General features: G+C 36.2%; 1 protein-coding gene across 3 annotated transcripts in view; it reads right to left on the bottom strand.

Moving 5' to 3' along the window:
- The window catches only part of DIAPH2 (diaphanous related formin 2), a 953,573-nt gene that overhangs the window by 872,979 nt on the left and 59,572 nt on the right, over positions 1-21,022 (bottom strand). For all 3 annotated transcript variants that reach the window (XM_070461796.1, XM_070461795.1, XM_070461794.1), the window contains one exon: positions 18,330-18,506. In XM_070461796.1, coding sequence (XP_070317897.1) covers positions 18,330-18,506 — 177 coding nt within the window. The remainder of the gene's footprint in view (positions 1-18,329; positions 18,507-21,022) is intronic.

Below are 21,022 nucleotides of genomic sequence, written 5' to 3'. Positions count from 1 at the left end.
CATTCACACGAACAGAGGAGACCATAATGACTTATCTTATTCTTACACAAAGCAGCAGCATACTACTAATTAGGCAGCTAATACTTCCAAAGCATTAACTCCAGCTTTATAGTAGAATCGTAAAACTAAATAGAGCAATATCCATAATTCAATACTAATTCTGAAAAATGTAATTGAATATGAAACTATTACTAAACACACTCAGTTTTAAAAATTTTTTTTTGAAATATAGTTGATTTACAACATTGTATTAGTTTCAGGTATACAGTAAAGTGACTAAGTTTTATAAAAAATATATATATATATATACATACACACACATACACTTTTTCAGATTCTTTTCCATTATACTTTACTACAAGATATTGAGTATATTTCCCTGTACTATACAGTAGGTCTTTGTTGGTTATCTATTTTATATACAGTAATGTTAAACAGACTGAGTCTTTATAGTACACAGAACACAAAAGCAAGCTTTTACTGTATTGAAGATTTAGTTGAATACTTCCACAACATGAGAAAAATTGTAGTATTTTGTAATTTTTAAAAAAAGATGAAGTAACTGACCACTTATAATATTTGTACTGTATTAGCATCAAGCCATATTTATAAACACTAAATCAATTATTCTCCTACCAGTTATGCTATGATGCAATTTTCCCATTACAGACAACCTCCTTCATTCCTTCAGCAAATAAACATTGTATTCTTACAGCTATTACTGAGAAACCATATAAGAATAGAGTCAAAGAAGGTTAAAAGTTGAACCAGCTGCCTATTCATTCATTTGTACTCTCATTCATTCTCATTCTCTCCTTCTCCCTCTCACCTCCCATAAATCTTTAAATATACTTTAACTTTCTCATCTTCTAGCATCATTTTCTATTTTCCTAACCTTCCATTGTTTTTCTCACTTGCTTTATGAGAGGTAAATGTTAATTATATATGTTTTTACATTTCTTCCTTCCCTATAAGAATACTTGCTCCTTCTTTCTATAAAGTTCCTATAAATTTCTATGTACTTTCTATAAAGTAACTGTTTTTGTTTCTGCAACATGTATTGATCCCAGTTTAAGACTGGATTTTCCACTTGCTGTTTTTAAATCTGAACTTGACTTGATTTGATAAATCAAATTAATCAAATGAATCATTTGATGAAATGCTTGCTGCCCTCTTCCTTCTGCTTCTCAATAGTAAGTATTCAAAACTTTTTTTAAAAATATATTTGGCTATGTATGCCAGGTTTTAGCTGTAGGACATGTGATCTTTGTTGCTGTGTGTGGGCTCTTAGTTGTGGCATGCAGGATCTAGGTCCCTGACCAGGGATCAAACCCAGGTCCCTTGCACTGGGAGTGTGGAGTCTTAACCACTGAACCACCAGGGAAGTCACTCAAGTACTGCTTAACTTCTATTTTAAGAAGAGCTGTACCCCTGAAGAGAATAAGCCAATGATACCTTACTAGCATGAACAGCAATTATAGCTATCTTTGATTATTTTAAGATTATAAATTAATGGATTTTTACAACATTTATTTCTTTATTTTTTATTCATTTATCCATCCACTTATTTGGTAATGTTTGTTGTTAAAATAAGACATTAAGTTTTTTTTTAATTTTCTAAAATTTATTTATTTTTGAATCAAAGGATAATTATAAAATTTTCTTGTTTTCTGTCAAACATCAACATGGAATTTATTTAATTGAAGGATAATTGTTTTACAATGTTGTATTGGTTTCTGCCATACATAAACATGAATCAGTCATAGGTATATATATGTTCCCTCACTCTTGAACCTCCCTACCACTTCCCACCTCATCCCACCCTTCTAGGATGCCACAGAGCACCCAGTTGAGCTCCCTATGTTATACAACAACTTTATTTCTTTATTCTTTTCTAAAGAAATGTTCATGTAAAGATATGTTCTACATGTAATTCCTCTAACTTCTGTGAACAAAAAGGATAGAACATTTCTTTTTAAAATTCCAATAAGAGCATTAGGGATATGCCACATAAGTAGCTAACTGGCCAATCGTACCTGGTATTAATTAACCACCTCATGTCTTCAAATGATACAGTTAAGTTTACCTTTATAGACTGTAGTTACATAATATATAGAAGTCTGTATGGAAAACAAAGCTAAAGGAAAAAAAAATTGTCCAAATACATTATCTCTACAAATAGTATAGAGCCAAAAGCCAGGGGCTGGTGGAGGGAGTATGAAATTAAATGAATGTTACTGAGTACTGCACAAAAAGGTCTTATTGGAGGAAACCAACTATGAACATCTACATACACCTCTTCATCATCAAGAAGGTAAATTCAGAATGTCTATCTAGCTATTGGGAAACGCAAATTCACTCTCCCATAATCCTTAATCCTGAGTTCAACATTCAACCAGTGGTTTCCCGAGTTCAATATTACTTAAAGCATCAATTGTGGCTTGTGAAATATTGATGTTTAATCGAAATACAAGAAAATAAACTTTAATATTTAATGTGAGAATAATACTGAATCCCTCACTGGATCCATAGCTCCAAATGGTATAGGAATTATCTCAAGGGAACAGTTGGGTATTCACAACCCGTGTTTTTCTCACTGTCAGTATACTGCAATGTACTTGCAGTTACAAGTACTTGGTTAAGTGAACTTACAGGCTATTTTACCTAGCTTTAGCTAAGTTAGTCCTCAAAACAACAACAAAATAGAAAAGTGCCTTTAAAAGATTCCTGCAAAGACAACATATTGAGGATAATAAGAGAGTACCAATAATGCAAGTACAGGGCAACAAGAAAATACCAGATTGTTGTATTTCCTACACAGAAGTCTGAGCCTTTTCTTAGTCATATCGTATGTTAAAAATAACAAAAATATAAGGCTAATAAGAAGCTTGTCCCACAAGATTAAAAGTTACTAATGTAACAATCTGAAATTATCAACAATCATTGATGACTCTCACTTTATGTGCACATTGTACCTTAAAATATATAGCTAATTATAGTGAGTGCTGTGCTGTGCTTAGTTATTCAGTTGTGTCCAACTCTTTGTGACCCCATGGACTGTAGCCTGCCAGGCTCCTCTGTCCATGGGGATTCTCCAGGCAAGAATACTGAAGTGGCTTGCCATGCCTTAAAGCTACCTCAAACTTACAGACCATTTAATATCCAAACATCTAGAGCATGAAGGAAGCTTTTTTGATTTTCTCAGCAATAACTAGAATCATGTGATATGCAATCCAGTACTTAGTGAAATTTTGTAAACTTAATGACACACATTTAGAAGCCTCTCTTGTTTGTTTGCTTTCTTTAATAGCAAAATACAAAAGGTCCCATGACATTGGAGGAACACTTGGTATAAGAAGCAGAGATAATACAAGCAAAACAACATGGTAGTAAACTAAAATGCATTACTTTGTCAGCCAATTCTGTCAGCAAACATATAGAAATCACTGCTAAAAATTTGCTAGATCAAGTATTAGAAAAATTACTCAGTGTGGGAGGTTTATCATACAATTCAATGAAAATATAGCTGTTTTTCTTTTTAAACAACTCAGCTTATATTATTTACTAGATTGTTTCAATAATAAAGTACAAAAACTACATTTCTTTGAGTCACTAGTGGAACAATCTGAGAAAACATATTGCCAAAATAAATGATTTATTTAATAAAAGGTTGTTTTATGAAAAAACTATAAGTGAGATGCATTCCTGAGTAGGGAAATTTGCCCCACATATAAAATCCAAACCACTGCAAGAAGTTGAAACCAAAATACATTGGAATGTAGGTTTTTTTTAATTAATTAAAGCAAGATATTTAAAATACAGCAGAATATTTACAACATTTTAAAATGAGATAGAAAGTGAGAATGATAACATGTATCTTACAGAGAGATTTCTGGCTATCTCAAGACAAAGATTTTTAAAACCTCTGAAATTTCACATAATGGGCATTTTTCATTCACAAAAGGACAATCAATCCCTTAACAGTTTAACAGCTGGTAAGAAAGTAACTGCTTCAAATCAAAGTGAAGTCGCTCAGTCGCGTCCGACTCTTTGCGACCCCATGGGCAGTAGCATCCGACTCTTTGCGACCCCATGGGCTGTAGCCCACCAGGCTCCTCTGTCCATGGGATTCTCCAGGCAAGAATACTGGAGTCGGTTGCCATTTCCTCCTCCAGGGAATATTCCCGACCCAGGGATTGAACTCAGGTCTCCCGCATTGCAGACATGCGCTTTAACCTCTGAGCCACCAGGGAACCTCACTAAAAAAGCCACACACCGGCAGACCCAACTGCCAGGTGGGTCTCCTTCATCCTTTCATGACTCACCTCTTCCTCCTCCTTCCAGGCATCAGGTGCAATGTCTGCAGCAGATATGATTAGATAAACAGGGGGATGAGGGTCTACAACATTAAGCATATGGAGGGAAGAATGCAAAGGGCCCATGTCCCTGATGACATCTAGTGAAGCCCGTTTTTCCAAACCTATTCAGAACCCATTTATTTGCAAATATAAAAATGCAACACTTCAGATAATTTCAAGAACAGGTGACTGTCATTAAGGGAGATGGAAATTTACTAGCCATGGTTCAGCAGAAAACCTTAGCTCTATTCATGGATTGGAATGAGCAAAGTTAATACTATGATTTAATAAGTGTAGCTAACAACGTTCTTGTTCCACTTGGACCTATGTATCATCAGATTTATGTTTCAACTATAAGAGACATTAAATCAAGTATCAAAATAAAATGGACTTGGAACTAAACCTTCTAATTAGTCTCTTTTTTTAAACATGACATAAAAAATAATGACACAATGACATTGCTCTCACTAAAATGTTATTAATCACGACAGCAAAGGCTTTTACACCATTAATAAATAAACTCATTTAAAATCACCTAAAAATCTTGTTCTTTGCATGTTCTCATCCTTTTCTACGTCTGTACTTTATACAAAGTATTAGTACATACACATGGGTATATTTTTTTTAAGTAAAACATGTTTGAGTTACTTGCTCAAATACATTTTTTTTTCTAACAGGATAGGAAATCAGAAAGTTTAGAGACTACTACACTAGTCCAGACATTGACACTTTTTCTGTAAAGGGCCAGACAGTAAATGTTTTAAGCTTTGCAGGTCACAGGGACTTTGTTACAACTACCCAACTCCACAGTGCAAAAGGAGCCACCAACAATACATAAACAAATGGCTGTGACTGCATTCAACAAAATTGTGTTTATGAACACTGAATTTCACAATTTTTCTTTTCTTTTTTTTTTTGAATTTCACAATTTTTCATGTGCCGTGAAACAGTCTTCTTTTGATTTTCTGCAACCATTTAAAAATATAAAATCTATTAAAAAATATAAAAAGTATAAAACTCATACAAACTAAAACCCCAGAAGCTGGGATAGTGTCTTTATCATCTTTATGTTCCCCTGCATCTAACAAAGTATCTGGCACTCAGTAGAGAGTTGTCCAATAAACTCCATGACACAGAAATTTGTCATTGCTTTTTTTCTTCTATTTTTCCCCACAATTGTGTGCTTAGTTGCTCAGTCATGTCTGACTCTTTGCAACCCCATGGACTGTAGCCCACCAGGCTCCTTGGTCCATGGGGACTCTCCAGGCAAGAATACTGGAGTGGGTTGCTATGCCCTCCTCCAGGGGATCTTCCCAACCCGGGGATTGAACCCAGGTCTCCCACATTGCAGGTGGATTCTTTACCATCTGAGCCACCAGAGACAGTAGGATTTTCCTTAAGTTGTTCTCTGCTCTCTCCCCTCAGAGCTTAATAGCACCTGGCATATAGAAGGCATTGGACCTTGATGAATTAAGTCATTCAAATTTTGAGAACACTTTAATGACAAAAAATTAAAACTCTGAACACTCAGAAGTGATACTGGGTCTCACAGGATATTCAGATCTTCTGTTTCCTCCCTGAGCCCTTGTGCTGGGTTAAGTACTCACAAAAGCCTATTCACAGCTGTCCTATTACCATGGAAACCCTATGTTTAGTTGCTTGTCTCCCTGACTAAATTCTGAGCTCTTTGGGGGCAAGGGAGAAACTGCATTAATCTGTGTACTTCCAGCAGGTAGCACATGACCTGGCACACTGCATATCAATACATGGTTGTGAAAATGACTTCACAGCAAAAAGAAAAAAGAAAACACTAGTGGAACTTTTCAAACAGAAAAAAAAAACCCTCTTAGGGAACATTTCTATGTACAAATCAGAACAGACAGAAGCAATGAATTGTGAAGTTTATTAGCTACAATTAGAGAAAATTTGCAAACCTAGTTCCTTTAGTTTCTCTTCTTAGACTTCTAGTCTACTACTCCCTCAATTGTGAACCTTTGGTGAGAATTGTATTTGGGAAGAAAATTTAAAAGTGACCCAGATTTAGTTACCTTTGAGATCTATTTACAGGGTGAGTTTTACTCCCCCTTTACATGCTTTACTTGGGAGTGGGTGTGTTTAAGAAAATAAAATGACTAGATATGATGCTGGTGTTCTCTCAGTCCAATGACAAGGAGTAAAGATATTGGAAATATGAATATAAAACATGGAAAGTAGGCTAAGAAGACAATTTCTAAGGATCTAGCCATTCCTGAAAACTATTTCCATGCCCTACTATAGATTTTGAGACCTATGCTGCCAATAACTGGTTTACAGTAACTTGACCTTTAATTAAAATTACTTATGCTGAGAGCAAGCTTCCCCAGTGGCTCAGCAGTAAAGAATCCACCTGCAATGCAAGAGATGCGGGTTCAGTCCCTGGGTTGGAAAGATTCCCTGCTGCAGGAAATGACAACCCACTCCAGTATTCTTGCCTGGAGAATTCCATGGACACAGGAGCCTGGCAGGCCACAGTCCACAGGGTCACAAACGGTCAGACACGACTAAGTATCCACATGCTGAGAACACTAAAAGGTTCTCATCCAGGCTAATAAACTCCTAAAAGAATGGTGTTGGGTGACAAAGAAAGCCATGACAGCAGTCACAGATAACACCTAGGGTCCAAAGTCAAACTGGCTCTCAAAACTGATGAAAAGCAAAAGTGAGAGAACAAACTGAAAAGCTTTGGGATTCTTTAAAAGAGTTCTACCACATGGAATATAGGACAGAAAATTTAGTATTTATTGCATATAACTACACTCATTAAATTATGCCAAAATGCAAAATACATTAATGTAAATTGATGAATAGAAACAAAGTATAAAACATCACATTTACATTGCCTTTAGTAACTGAAATTGAGGGGCTTTCCTAGTGGCTCAGTGGTAAAGAATTTGCCTGCCAATGCAAGAGACACAGGTTCAACCCCTGATCCAGGAGGATCCCACATGCCTTGGAGCAACTAAGCCCATGCACAATCTCTAAGCCTGTGCTCTGGAGCCCAGGAGCCATAACAAGAGAAATCACCATAATGAGAAGCCCTCACACCACAACTAGGAAAGAGCCCCCACTTGTCACAACTAGAGAAAAACCTTGCAGTAATGAAGACCCAGCACAGCCAAAAATATTAAATAAAAATAAAAAACAACTGAAATTAAAATGACATGTGCCTAGAAATTAATTACAAATTGTCACTAGCCTCATCTTTTGTACACAATTAAACTATTTATTTACCTACATAAGAACACAGTTCTTATAAACATATCTATAGGAATCTAATGTGACCAATGCAAGCTGGACGTCCACTCAATAAATCATTGCGCTAGCTAAAACAAATTAAATTCCAACTTGAACTTCCAAGGCATCTTTATATGTTTATTTTTTAAGCTTAAAATGGAAATCCCCTATCCCCCAAGCCAAAAAAAAAAAGAACAGTTGGATACAAAAGGGCAATAATATCCAAAAGGAAATGGACAGTGTCCAGACACATTTCTCTCCTTGCTCTAATTTCATTAACTCAGTTTGGATAAAAATGAGCTATCGCTATTAAATATTTAATAATCCTTAATTGGTATACTCAATGTACAAAGACCAGCTCAGTTATTCTCAGTAAGCTCAAAGGCTATGATATCTTAACATGTTGAATAGTTACTCAATTACAGCATTATAAATTTCCTTATATTTAAAATGGAAGAAAGGAGATATTTCACCAACCCTAATTACAGACAACACAAAATGTCTCTGATTAATCTGAGAAACATGAGGAATATGAACCTCATTCAAATTTGAATTTGTGGTTAAAAGTGATATGTAATATTATGACAATTCAGTCATCTTTTAAAGTTACACTCCCAAAAATGTGGAAGAAATATTCTTGCTTTGATCTGATTACCTTTACCCACTGTGAAAGATTTGAAAACATGACTGGGCTGAAAAGGGGAACAGGAATCTTAACAGCAAGTATAATTTACCCCATGCGGGTAATAACAAAAATCATATAAAAACAAGTGTGGTTTCTTTTCATTCTTGAAAGTTTTCATTAAAAAAAAACTTTCTAATCTTCAATTAATAAGCAAAGACCACACTCCAAGTGAAAAATCGAGTTTTACAAACTATTGAAGACTGCTAATAAACAGGGTGTGCTCCATGAAATAATCAATCATCTAAAAATTTCAAAGTGTCAGCAATAGTCATTGGTACCATTACTCTGAAAATCTGCCTATTACTTATTTCCTTGAGCAGCCACAATACAGAACCTGGCATATCAACACATAGAACAGACATCAATGTCAATGGTACATGTGTGCCTGCATGCTAAGTCACTTCAGTCTTGTCTGACTCTTTGCAACCCTATGGACTGTAGCCCACCAGGGTCCTCTGTCCATGGGATTTGCCAGACAAGAATACTGGAGTGTGTTGCCATGCCCTTCTTCAGGACATCTTCCCAACCCAAGAACTGAACCCATGTCTCTCTCATCTCCTGTGTTGGCAGGCGGGTTCTTTATCACTAGCGCCACCTGGGTAGCCCCAATGGTACATTAGTAATCACCTTTGACTGTGTGGATCACAACAAACTGTGGAAAATTCTGAAAGAGATGGGAATACCAGACCATCTGACCTGCCTCCTGAGAAATCTATATGCAGATCAAGAAGCAACAGTTAGAACTGAATATGGAGCAACAGACTGGTTCCAAATTGGGAAAGGAGTACATCAAGGCTGTATTTTGTCACCCTGCTTATTTTACTTAGATGCAGTATACATCATGCAAAATGTCAGGCTGGGTGAAGCACAAGCTGGAATCAAGATTGCTGGGAGAAATATCAATAACCTCAGATATGCAGATGACACCACCCTTATGGCAGAAAGCAAAGAAGAACTACTAAAGAGCTTATTGATGAAAGTGAAAGAGGAGAGTGAAAAAGTTGGCTTAAAATTCAATATTCAGAAAACTAAGATCATGGTATCTGGTCCCATCACTTCATGGCAAATTGATGGGGAAACAATGGAAACAGTGAGAGACTATTTTCTTGGGCTCCAAAAACATTGCACATGGTGACTGCAGCCATGAAATTAAAAGACTCTTGCTCCTTGGAAGAAAATATATGACAAATCTAGACAGCATATTAAAAAGCAGAGACATTACTTTGCTGACAAAGGTCCATCTAGTCAAAGCTATGGTTTTTCCAGTAGTCATGTATGGATGTGAGAGTTGGACTATAAACAAAGCTGAGTGCTGAAGAATTGATGCTTTTGAACTGTGGTGATGGAGAAGGCTCTTTAGAGTCTCTTGGACTGCAAGGAGATCCAACCAGTCCATCCTAAAGGAAATCAGTCCTGAATATTCATTGGAAGAACTGATGCTGAAGCTGAAACTCCAATACTTCGGCCACCTGATGCAAAGAACTGACTCATTGGAAAAGACCTTGTTGCTGGGAAAGATTCAAGGCGGGAGGAAAAGGGGACAACAGAGGATGATATGGTTGAATGGCATCACCGACTCAATGGACAGGAGTTTGAGTAAGCTCTGGGAGCTGATGATAGACAGGGAAGCCTGGCGTGATGCAGTCCATTGGGTCACAAAGAGTCAGACAGGACTGAGCGACTGAACTGAATTGGCCTCACTAGTAAAGTAAAACCTAACTGTGGGGATCTTTCAGTTAACTGGACTTGTTCCAGGATTTTATTTTGCTATAAAGTGTCAAGTTATTTTTGAAAGGAGCTATTAGTAACTAAATAAAAGTTACAGTAATCAAAGAATTAATACTTTCTTTAAAAAAATCTATACTAATTTCAGATTGAGCCCAATATTTCCCTATTATCTACATCTACAAGCCTATATGGGGAGAACTGCTGCTGACAGATATGATCCTCATATAGAACAACAATTTCAATTATCAGAGTAATGAGGCTTTATTTGAATGTTGCCTTTTTTTTTCATTTATTTTTATTAGTTGGAGGCTAATTACTTTACAATATTGTAGTGGTTTTTGCCATACATTGACATGAATCAGCCATGGATTTCCATGTGTTCCCCATCCTGATCCCCCCTCCCGCCTCCCTCACCATCCCATCCCTCTGGGTCTTGAATGTTGCCTTTCACTATTTAAGCCTTTCACCAAAAGTTTTACCAAACTATATCATCACCCAGAAATCCCAAATAATAAATTATATTGCAATTTTTACATATTTCTTGTCAAGCAGCTCATACTCTATTTCTGTGTATAATGTGCTATTTTATGCAATTATTTCAAATGCTTCATACCTCAAAGTATGTTATCCTAAAACACATACAAGGTGTTTGGGCCCAATGGTCTAAACTTCTGTAGTTCTCTAAAGTCTAAAATATCTGGTAAGAGGAATAGCACAATGAAGGATGAGAATCAAGAGAGATAAGATTGTCATAATAGCCATCAATTACACTATTGTAAGAACATCTATCACATTATTTGTTCACGGAAGGACACCTACAAAGAATTTTTAAAAAGGGAAATTTCATATCTAGAAATTTACTTCTATGTTTTAGAAGGAGACGTAAGAGTGTTAACTCAATCAACTTTGTAAACAGCATTTTAACAGTTTTCCATTACTAAATTGTGGGCCTCCTTTACAAGTAATGCTCTATAAAAACCAATAACTTATAAGACAACTTTCCATCTCAAGTTGGTTTTATCTGTGAGGCACTGTACCTCTGAGTTGCCCTCTACTTCTAATGAGTATGTATGCAAGGAAAATGTATAAAATTTAAATTTAGCTTAAATGAAACATTATTAAAGATAGAGATTACCAAAATGCCAGTGTTTTAGATTTTTGTGTACCTAAATGTAAGTTCCACCTTGACCCCTTTTGGACACCTGATGTAAAGAGCTGACTCATTTGAAAAGACCCTGATGCTGGGAAAGATTGAGGGCAGGAGGAGAAGGGGACGACAGAGGATGAGATGGTTAGATGGCATCACCAACTCAATGGACATGGGTTTGGGTAGACTCCAGCAGTTGGTGATGGACAGGGAGGCCTGGTGTGCTGCAGTTCATGGGGTCACAAACTGTCAGACACAACTGAGCAACTGAACTGAAGCCTTAATAGCCTTATCTGAAAAATAAGAGTATAACTAAGTTGCCTACTTTGCAGCACTGTCACAAGGATCAGCTGAAATAATACAAATAAAGTATTCAATTACATGCTGGGCCCATAAGTACACAGTAAATGTGAGCTATGATAATTCATAAAATAACTTGTTCACTTAATCTGATTACAGTCAAACAAAAGATAATAAAGAAAATATGTAATGTTTAATATACAAGTAGACTTCTCTCAAAGAAGAGACACAACCCTTTAAAAGTTTTTTTTTTTATTGATCTTTTGTTTTTACTTTTAAGCAAACCACAATTTTCTGATTTCCTCTCCCAACATTCCCATGGAAGGAAAAATTCTCATTAGGAAAATGTGGCACCAAGTTGTACCTTTCTTTAACATTTAAGCAAATCTTTTAAAAAACATGTCACATTTAAAGAGGGAAGTGGTAAATTGCTGATGAAATATTACAATTAATGTTCAAACCACAAAACAAAAGCTCTGTAAAAGGTTTGAAAACACTGTAAAATGCTACATACAAATTTAAAAATTTAAAACTGCCAGTAATCATTTTTTGTTTATGGCTATCATCACACAAAACGAATGCATGTAACTGAAGCAAATGAGCAAATGAAAAGGGTAGTAGAGGAAAATATCAAAACAGTCAAATCGTGAAAATGTTAGTTGCTCAGCCATGTCCGACTCTTTGTGACCCCTTGGACTGCAGCCCACCAGGCTCCTCTGTCCATGGAATTCTCCAGGCAAGGATACTGGTTTGCCATTTCCTTCTCCAGGGGATCTTCCCAACCCAGGGATTGAACCCACATCTCCCACATTGTAGGCAGATTTTCTACCACCTGAGCCACCAGGAAAGCCCTTCAAAAAGGTAAACTGGGGATCAAATCATAGAGGGCCTTACTCTTATAAGAATACTGGTTTTTGTATCCTGAGGGAATTAGGAAGCCATGGGAGAGATTTGAGAACCCAAGTGACATGATGTTGTTCAGGTTTTAAATGGGTAATATTTGAGAATACACTGTAGAGGGTCACGGTGGAAGGAAGGAGAGGAACTCTGTTAATCATAATAGCTCTACCACTCTTGTAGCAGCCTAGGTGAGGCTTCAACTAGTGGGACCAGTGAAGGTGGTAAGAAATGGTCAGCTTTTATAAGTACCTTACTTTGAAGGGAGAGCTTATGGGTTTCCTAGAGAATTAAATGTGGAATGTGACAAAGAGAGAGTAATCAAGGATAATCCTAAAGTGTTTGGCCCAAGTAACTGAAGAGATGGATATACCATAGACTGAGAAGGGGAAGACACCAGGAGGAACAAGTCTGGAGGAGAAAACTAACAGCTTAGTTTCCAGATATGTTACGTTGAGAAGTCTACTGACCATCCAGGGAGAGTTGCTGATTAGGAAACACGATTATGAGAGTCTCGAGCTCAGACATGAGGACTAACCTGGAGGAAAATTTGAGAATTGCGAGCATATAAATGGAATGTAAAGCCATAGAACTGGTTGCAATAACAAAAGAAGATAGTGTAGAGAAGAGAATATTCCAAGGACTGATCCCTGGGCCCCTACAACATTCAAAAGTTGCGGACACAAAAAGGAATCAGCAAAGAAAACTGAAGAGCAGCAGACGAAGAGTTTGGAGAAAAACCAAATTAATGCCCCAGAGGGGTAAAGGGACGGAGATGTATAACCAACTGCATCAAACACTGCTGGTATGCTGGTTAAGATAAGAACTGAGAACTGAACATGGGGCTCAGCAGCATGAAGATCTTTGGTGACACTGATAAGACTCATTCTGTTGTGTTTTGTTTTTTTCATTTATTTATATTAGTTGGAGGCTAATTACTTTACAATATTGTAGTGGTTTTTGCCATAACACACAAAGGGATTCCCATAAGTATAAGAGCTGATCTATCAATAGAAACCCTTCAGGCAAGAAGGGAATGGCAGGACATACTTAAAGAAATGAAAGACAATAACCTACAACCTAGATTACTGTACCCAGCAAGGATCTCATTCAGATATGAAGGAGAATTCAAAAGCTTTACAGACAAGCAAAAGCTGAGAGAATTCAGCACCACCAAACCAGCTCTTCAACAAATGCTAAAGGATCTTCTCTAGACAGGAAACACAGAAAGGCTGTATAAACGTGAACCCAAAACAACAAAGTAAATGGCAACAGGACCACACCTATCTATAATTACCTTAAATGTAAATGGGTTGAATGCCCCAACCAAAACACAAAGACTGGCTGAATGGATACAAAAACAAGACCCCTATATACGCTGCCTACAAGAGACCCACCTCAAAACAAGGGACACATACAGACTGAAAGTGAAGGGCTGGAAAAAAATATTTCATGCAAACAGAGACCAAAAGAAAGCAGGAGTCACAATACTCATATCAGATAAAATAGACTTTAAAATAAAGGCTGTGAAAAGAGACAAAGAAGGACACTACATAATGATCAAAGGATCAATCCAAGAAGAAGATATAACAATTATAAATATATATGCACCCAACATGGGAGCACCGCAATATGTAAGGCAAATGCTAACGAGTATGAAAGAGGAAATTAACAGTAACACAATAACAGGGGGAGACTTTAATACCCCACTCACAACTATGGATAGATCAACTAAAGAGAAAATGAACAAGGAAACAAACTTTAAATGACACAATGGACCAGCTAGACCTAATTGATATCGATAGGACATTTCACCCCAAAACAATCAACTTCACCTTTTTCTCAAGTGCACACGGAACCTTCTCCAGAACAGATCACATCCTGGGCCATAAATCTAGCCTTGGGAAATTCAAAAATATTGAAATCATTCCATTCATCTTTTCTGACCACAGTGCAGTAAGATTAGATCTCAATTACAGGGGAAAAAAATATTAAAAATTCAAACATATGGAGGCTAAATAACATGCTTTTGAATAACCAACAAATCATAGAAGAAATCAAAAAAGAAATCAAAATATGCATAGAAATGAATGAGAATGAAAACACAACAACCCAAAACCTATGGGACACTGTAAAAGCAGTGCTAAGGGGAAGGTTAATAGCATTACAGCCTTACCTCAAGAAACAAGAAAAACGTCAAATAAATAACCTAGCTCTACACTGAAAACAACTAGAGAAGGAAGAAATTAAGAACCTCAGGGTTAGTAGAAGGAAAGAAATCTTAAAAATTAGGGCAGAAATAAATACAAAAGAAACTAAGGAAACTGAAGCAAAAATCAACAAAGCTAAAAGCTGGTTTTTTGAAAAAATAAACAAAATTGACAAACTGTTAACAAGACTCATTAAGAAACAAAGGGAGAAGAACCAAATTAACAAAATAAAAATGAAAATGGAGAGATCACAACAGACAACACTGAAATACAAAGGATCATAAGAGACTACTACCAGCAGCTCTATGCCAATAAAATCGACAACTTGGAAGAAATGGACAAATTCTTACAAAAGTATAACTTTCCAAAACTGAACCAGAAAGAAACAGATCTTAACAGAGCCATCACAAGCCCAGAAATCGAAACTGTAATCAGAAATCTTCCAGCAAACAAAAGCCCAGGACCAGATGGCTTCACAGCTGAATTCTACCAAAAATTTAGAGAAGAGCTAACACCTATCTTACTCAAACTCTTCCAGAAAATTGCAGAAGAAGGTAAACTTCCAAACTCATTCTATGAGGCCACCATCACCCTAATTCCAAAACCAGAAAAGAGGCCACAAAAAAAGAAAACTACAGGCCAATATCACTGATGAACATAGATGCAAAAATCCTTAACAAAATTCTAGCAAACAGAATCCAACAACATATTGAAAAAATCATACATCATGTCAAGTGGGCTTTATCCCAGGAATGCAAGGATTCTTTAATAACCACAAATCAATCAATGTAATATACCACATTAACAAATTGAAAGATAAAATCCATATGATTATCTCAATAGATTCAGAAAAATCCTTTGCCAAAATTCAACATTCATTTATGATTAAAACTCTCCAGAAATCAGGAATAGAAGGAACATACCTCAACATAATAAAAGCTATATATGACAAACCCACAGCAAGCATTACCCTCAATGGTGAAAAATTGAAAGCATTTCCCCTAAAATCAGGAACAAGACAAGGGTGCACACTCTCACCACTACTATTCAACATAGTTTTGGAAGTGTTGGCCACAGCAATCAGAGCACAAAAAGAAATAAAAGGAGTCCAGATAGGAAAAGAAGAAGCGAAACTCTCGCTGTTTGCAGATGACATGATCCTCTACATAGAAAACCCGAAAGACTCTACCAGAAAATTACTAGAGCTAATCAATGAATATAGTAAAGTTGCAGGATATAAAATTAACACACAGAAATCCCTTGCATTCCTATACATTGACAATGAGAAAACAGAAAGAGAAATTAAGGAAACAATACCATTCACCATTGCAACAAAAAGAATAAAATACTTGGGAGTATATCTACCTAAAGAAACAAAAGACCTATATACAGAAAACTATAAAACACTGATGAAAGAGATCAAAGAGGACACAAATAGATGGAGAAATATACCATGTTCATGGATTGGAAGAATCAATACTGTGAAAGTGACTATACTACCCAAAGCAATCTATAGATTCAATGCAATCCCTATCAAGCTACCAACAGTATTTTTCACAGAACTAGAACAAATAATTTCACAATTTGTATGGAAATATAAAAACCCTCAAATAGCCAAAGTAATCTTGAGAAAGAAGAAATGAACTGGAGGAATTAACCTGCCTGACTTCAGACTATACTACAAAGCCACAGTCATCAAGACAGTATGATACTGGCACAAAGACAGAAATATAGATCAATGGAACAGAATAGAAAGCCCAGAGATAAATCCATGTACCTATGGACACCTTATCTTCGACAAAGGAGGTGAGAATATACAATGGAAAAAAGACAACCTCTTTAACAAGTGATGCTGGGAAAAACTGGTCAACCACTTGTAAAAGAATGAAACTAGAACACCTCCTAACACCATACACAAAAATAAACTCAAAATGGATTAAAGATCTAAATGTAAGACCAGAAACTATAAAACTCCTTGTTGAGAACATAGGCAGAACACTCTCTGACATAAATCACAGCAAGATCCTCTATGACCCACCTCCCAGAATATTGGAAATAAAAGCAAAACTAAACAAATGGGACCTAATGAAACTTAAAAGCTTTTGCACAACAAAGGAAACTATAAGCAAGGTGAAAAGACAGCCCTCAGATTGGGAGAAAATAATAGCAAATGAAGAAACAGACAAAGGATTAATCTCAAAAATATACAACAACTCCTGCAGCTCAATTCCAGAAAAATAAATGACCCAATCAAAAAATGGGCCAAAGAACTCAACAGACATTTCTCCAAAGAAGACATACAGATGGCTAACAAACACATGAAAAGATGCTCAACATCACTCATTATCAGAGAAATGCAAATCAAAACCACAATGAGGTACCATTACACGCCAGTCAGGATGGCTGCTATCCAAAAGTCTACAAGCAATAAATGCTGGAGAGGGTGTGGAGAAAAGGGAACCCTCTTACACTGTTGGTGGGAATGCAAACTAGTACAGCCACTATGGAGAACAGTGTGGAGATTTCTTAAAAAACTGGAAATAGAACTGCCATATGACCCAGCAATCCCACTTCTGGGCATACACACCGAGGAAACCAGATCTGAAAGAGACACGTGTAGCCCAGTGTTCATCGGAGCACTGTTTATAATTGCCAGGACAAGGAAGCAACCTAGATGTCCATCAGCAGACGAATGGATAAGGAAGCTGTGGTACATATACACCATGAAATATTACTCAGCCATTAAAAAGAATTCATTTGAATCAGTTCTAATGAGATGGATGAAACTGGAGCCCATTATACAGAGTGAAGTAAGCCATTAAGATAAAGACCAATACAGTATACTAACGCATATACATGGAATTTAGAAAGATGGTAACAATAACTCTATATGCAAAGCAGAAAAAGAGACACAGATATACAGCACAGACTTTTGGACTCTGTGGGAGAAGGCGAGGGTGGGATGTTTCGAGAGAATAGCATCGAAACATGTATATTATCAAGGGTGAAACAGATCACCAGCCCAGGTTGGATGCATGGGAAAAGTGCTCGGGGCTGGTGCACTGGGAAGACCCAAAGGGATTGGGTGGAGAGGGACGTGGGAGGCGGGATTGGGATGGGGAATACATGTAAATCCATGGCTGATTCATGTCAATATATGGCAAAAACCACTACAATATTGTAAAGTAATTGGCCTCCAACTAATAAAAAGAAATTGAAAAATAAATAAATAAAAGCCAAAAAAAAAAAAAAGAAGCATGCTAGAAAATACAGATGGTATGACTATTGATAACAAAACAAACTTGGAGGAATTAATTCTTCTGTCTCCTCTATGTTTTTTTTTTTTTTTACAACACTGTGTCCTCTAAACTCTATTTCATATACCTAACAAGATACCTTATATTGTTTTCAGAGAAGTAGACTTAGGCCTGTTTTGCTTTATAGAAGAGAAACACAATTTAGGTAGTTAAAAAACTGATCCAATGTGCCACAGACTACTGAGTAACAGAGAATGAAAATAAATAAGACAGTCCCTGCTTTTAGGAGCTCATAGTGGAAGAGACAAACATATTATAGCTCAAAAAAACAGATACTTTTAAAAAGTTTTGCTATATCAACAAGTTTCTGGCCTCTCCCTTATGTGATATAAACACAGTCCATACAAACAGCCCTACTTACAACCCAGTGCTATGCACTTGAAAATTATAACAAAATCAGGGGGTCTAACTTACCATCATTTTTTCAAATAAATCCAGTACTTCCTTTTCAGACAAATTCAAAGATCGTTCATCATATAATGGCTGAGCAGCTGGAAACTCATTCATCCCAACTTGAGAATCAAGAGGATGTTGTATAAGAAGTTTTTCCTTTTTTACAGTAGATTTTCTGAAACTTGTAATTCGGTCACGCTGCAAACAGAAACAAAACAAGAAGCCCTAAGGAAGAGATCAAGAATCACCAACGTGAAGAACCAAAATATCAAAATGGCACTTAGGATAACATATATTATTATTGTCTTTTTGACAAAATGTTATTTTAAGCAACAAGCTCTACTTAGAGACTGTACTACTGTGAAACCCTGAAGTAGCTCAATAGCCTCAGAAATCTAGGGGGTGAAAAGGATTCCTCAAAAGTGAAACTTAGGTCCTTGTCATTGCTGTTTTGAACAGTAAATAGGTGAGAAAAGTCTGGTCTCAAAGTCATGTGGTGGTTTGAGGGAGAATGTGTCTTTGGCAGCACTTTGGCAATGTAGTGGTAGAATATAATGGTTAAGAGCATGGACTATGGAGCCAGACTCCCTGGGTTTCAATCTGCAATTCACTAGGTCGGTTACCCTGTGCAAACTCCTTGGTCTCCAACTGTCTCCTCATCTCTAAAATAGGGTAACAAGTTAATACATATACAAGGAAGGAAGGGAAGGGAAGCAGGGAGGGGAGAGAGAGAAAGTGAGAAAAGAGTTATTGTGAGATCTAAAGATACATGTGTAGTGTACTTAGCTGCTATTTATTACTATTGCTGTTTTTACTATTATTACCCTCACCTTTTTCCTCCCTAAAAGTGGGACCAACAAGGAAGCCGAACAAAATTAAAAACATTATCTATTCCATTTTCTGGAAATATAACACAAACAGAAATATCTTATTCCTAAAAACACTACTATGAAGAACTTGCCATGTTATGGATATTGACTCGGAACCATTGATTCCATGCACCATCTCTTATAATTACCTTGCAATTTCACATAAAGTGAGTTAACAACTCCAGTTGCCTGTAAACAGGCCATTCTCTTTTAAACCACAGCACGCTGAACATCAAAAATTAGTAATGACCAGAAAACTGAATGCAACTCAATTTTATTCTGGTTTCTGTTAAGAAGCACATGCATACTGTCAGCTCATGTCAAACAAGCAGATATGTTAGATGGGATGTCAGTGCCTGTCACTGCCATGTTATCAAGTGCTTATAAGTCACTTCAACAATACAAAAAGCATTGCAGACATTCTTACCACAATTTTGTCAACTACTGTTGACCCGCATTAAAAACAAAACAAAACATATCTTTTATTTTCATTCAAAGAACACTTTTTTTTTTATAAAAGGTGTACTTTGAAAGAAATATGAGCAGTTTTAAGCAGCTTATTTAGGATTCCAAAAATGATCTTAGTACACGGTTGCTTACAAAGAGATTATGTAAATCAAAATATTTTAGAGCCGGGAAGAAACTTGAAAAACCATTTAGGCTGACACTCATTTCACAGAAAAAGTGACTTGCTAAATTGACAAGTCCCTGGTTCCTAGCCCAGTGGTCAAATAAAGATTCACTTCTTCAAATCATCTTCTATATTTTCCAATTTTCTTTTAAATTTGAAAGTCTTTGAGGAAAATTAAGTTGGATTAGATATGTAGTATATCTTCAAACAACTCAAGAAAAAATATTAAGCAATCCCAAATAAGCCGAGTACATAACCAAGAATCAAATTTTACTAAAAGATATGGTGGACATAAAAGCATTTAAATATGCAATCAACCATTAAATCAACATATTTCTATTCCTCTCCTTTCATATCACTTAATATTTACTTTTGCAGTGCTGGCTTATTTTTACTGAATAGCATTATTTACATATATATTTGATCTTCCACTATGCCATTCACTTTGATCTAGAAAATTGGCTTTTGCTTTCAGCTATATCTTGATAAGAAAATAAAATTAAGCCATATACTTTCACTTCCTTAAATCATGAATAATATTCTACATTATTTGTCGATAGGTAATTTCACAGAGAAAATGACACTGCTTAAAATACCTTTTTTAAAAGCTTAGCTATTAAGTGAAGTCACTCAGTCGTGTCCAACTCTTAGCAACCCCATGGACTGTAACCTACCAGGATCCTCCATCCATGGGATTTTCTATGCAAGAGTACTGGAGTGGGCTGGCATTTCCTTCTCCAGGGGATTTTCCTGACCCAGGGATCAAACCTGGGTCTCCCGCATTGTAGGCAGATGCTTTACCATCTGAGCCATCAGGGAATTAGCTATTTAAGGGCACATTTAAATTTTAAGCCCATAACTTTTAATAAGTTTTACTACAATAGACTTAGCTCAAAAATACTTGAGGATTTTAAATTTAATAGCACATTTCTGACTAACACAATGAACTTAACTTCCTTTCTATTTTAAATGAATTTCCTTTACTGTTAATATTAATACTTAACATATTCAGGGTCAATTTACATGGCTATTGAGAAAGGAAACATTTGTGCTTTCCAGAGTTAGATTTATATAGGTTTTTTAATTGCTTAAGGTATATCAGGATGGCAATATCAAAATTATTTTGATCTCATACAGTTGTTTCTGTTTACATTCAGAAAAAGAAAAGTCTGATTTTTTTGCAGACATCTGCTTTTTTTTTAATTGACAATTCT

Source organism: Odocoileus virginianus, chromosome X (genome assembly GCF_023699985.2).
Source record: "Odocoileus virginianus isolate 20LAN1187 ecotype Illinois chromosome X, Ovbor_1.2, whole genome shotgun sequence".
NCBI lineage: Eukaryota > Metazoa > Chordata > Mammalia > Artiodactyla > Cervidae > Odocoileus > Odocoileus virginianus.
This window is presented reverse-complemented; position numbering and strand designations above follow the sequence as displayed.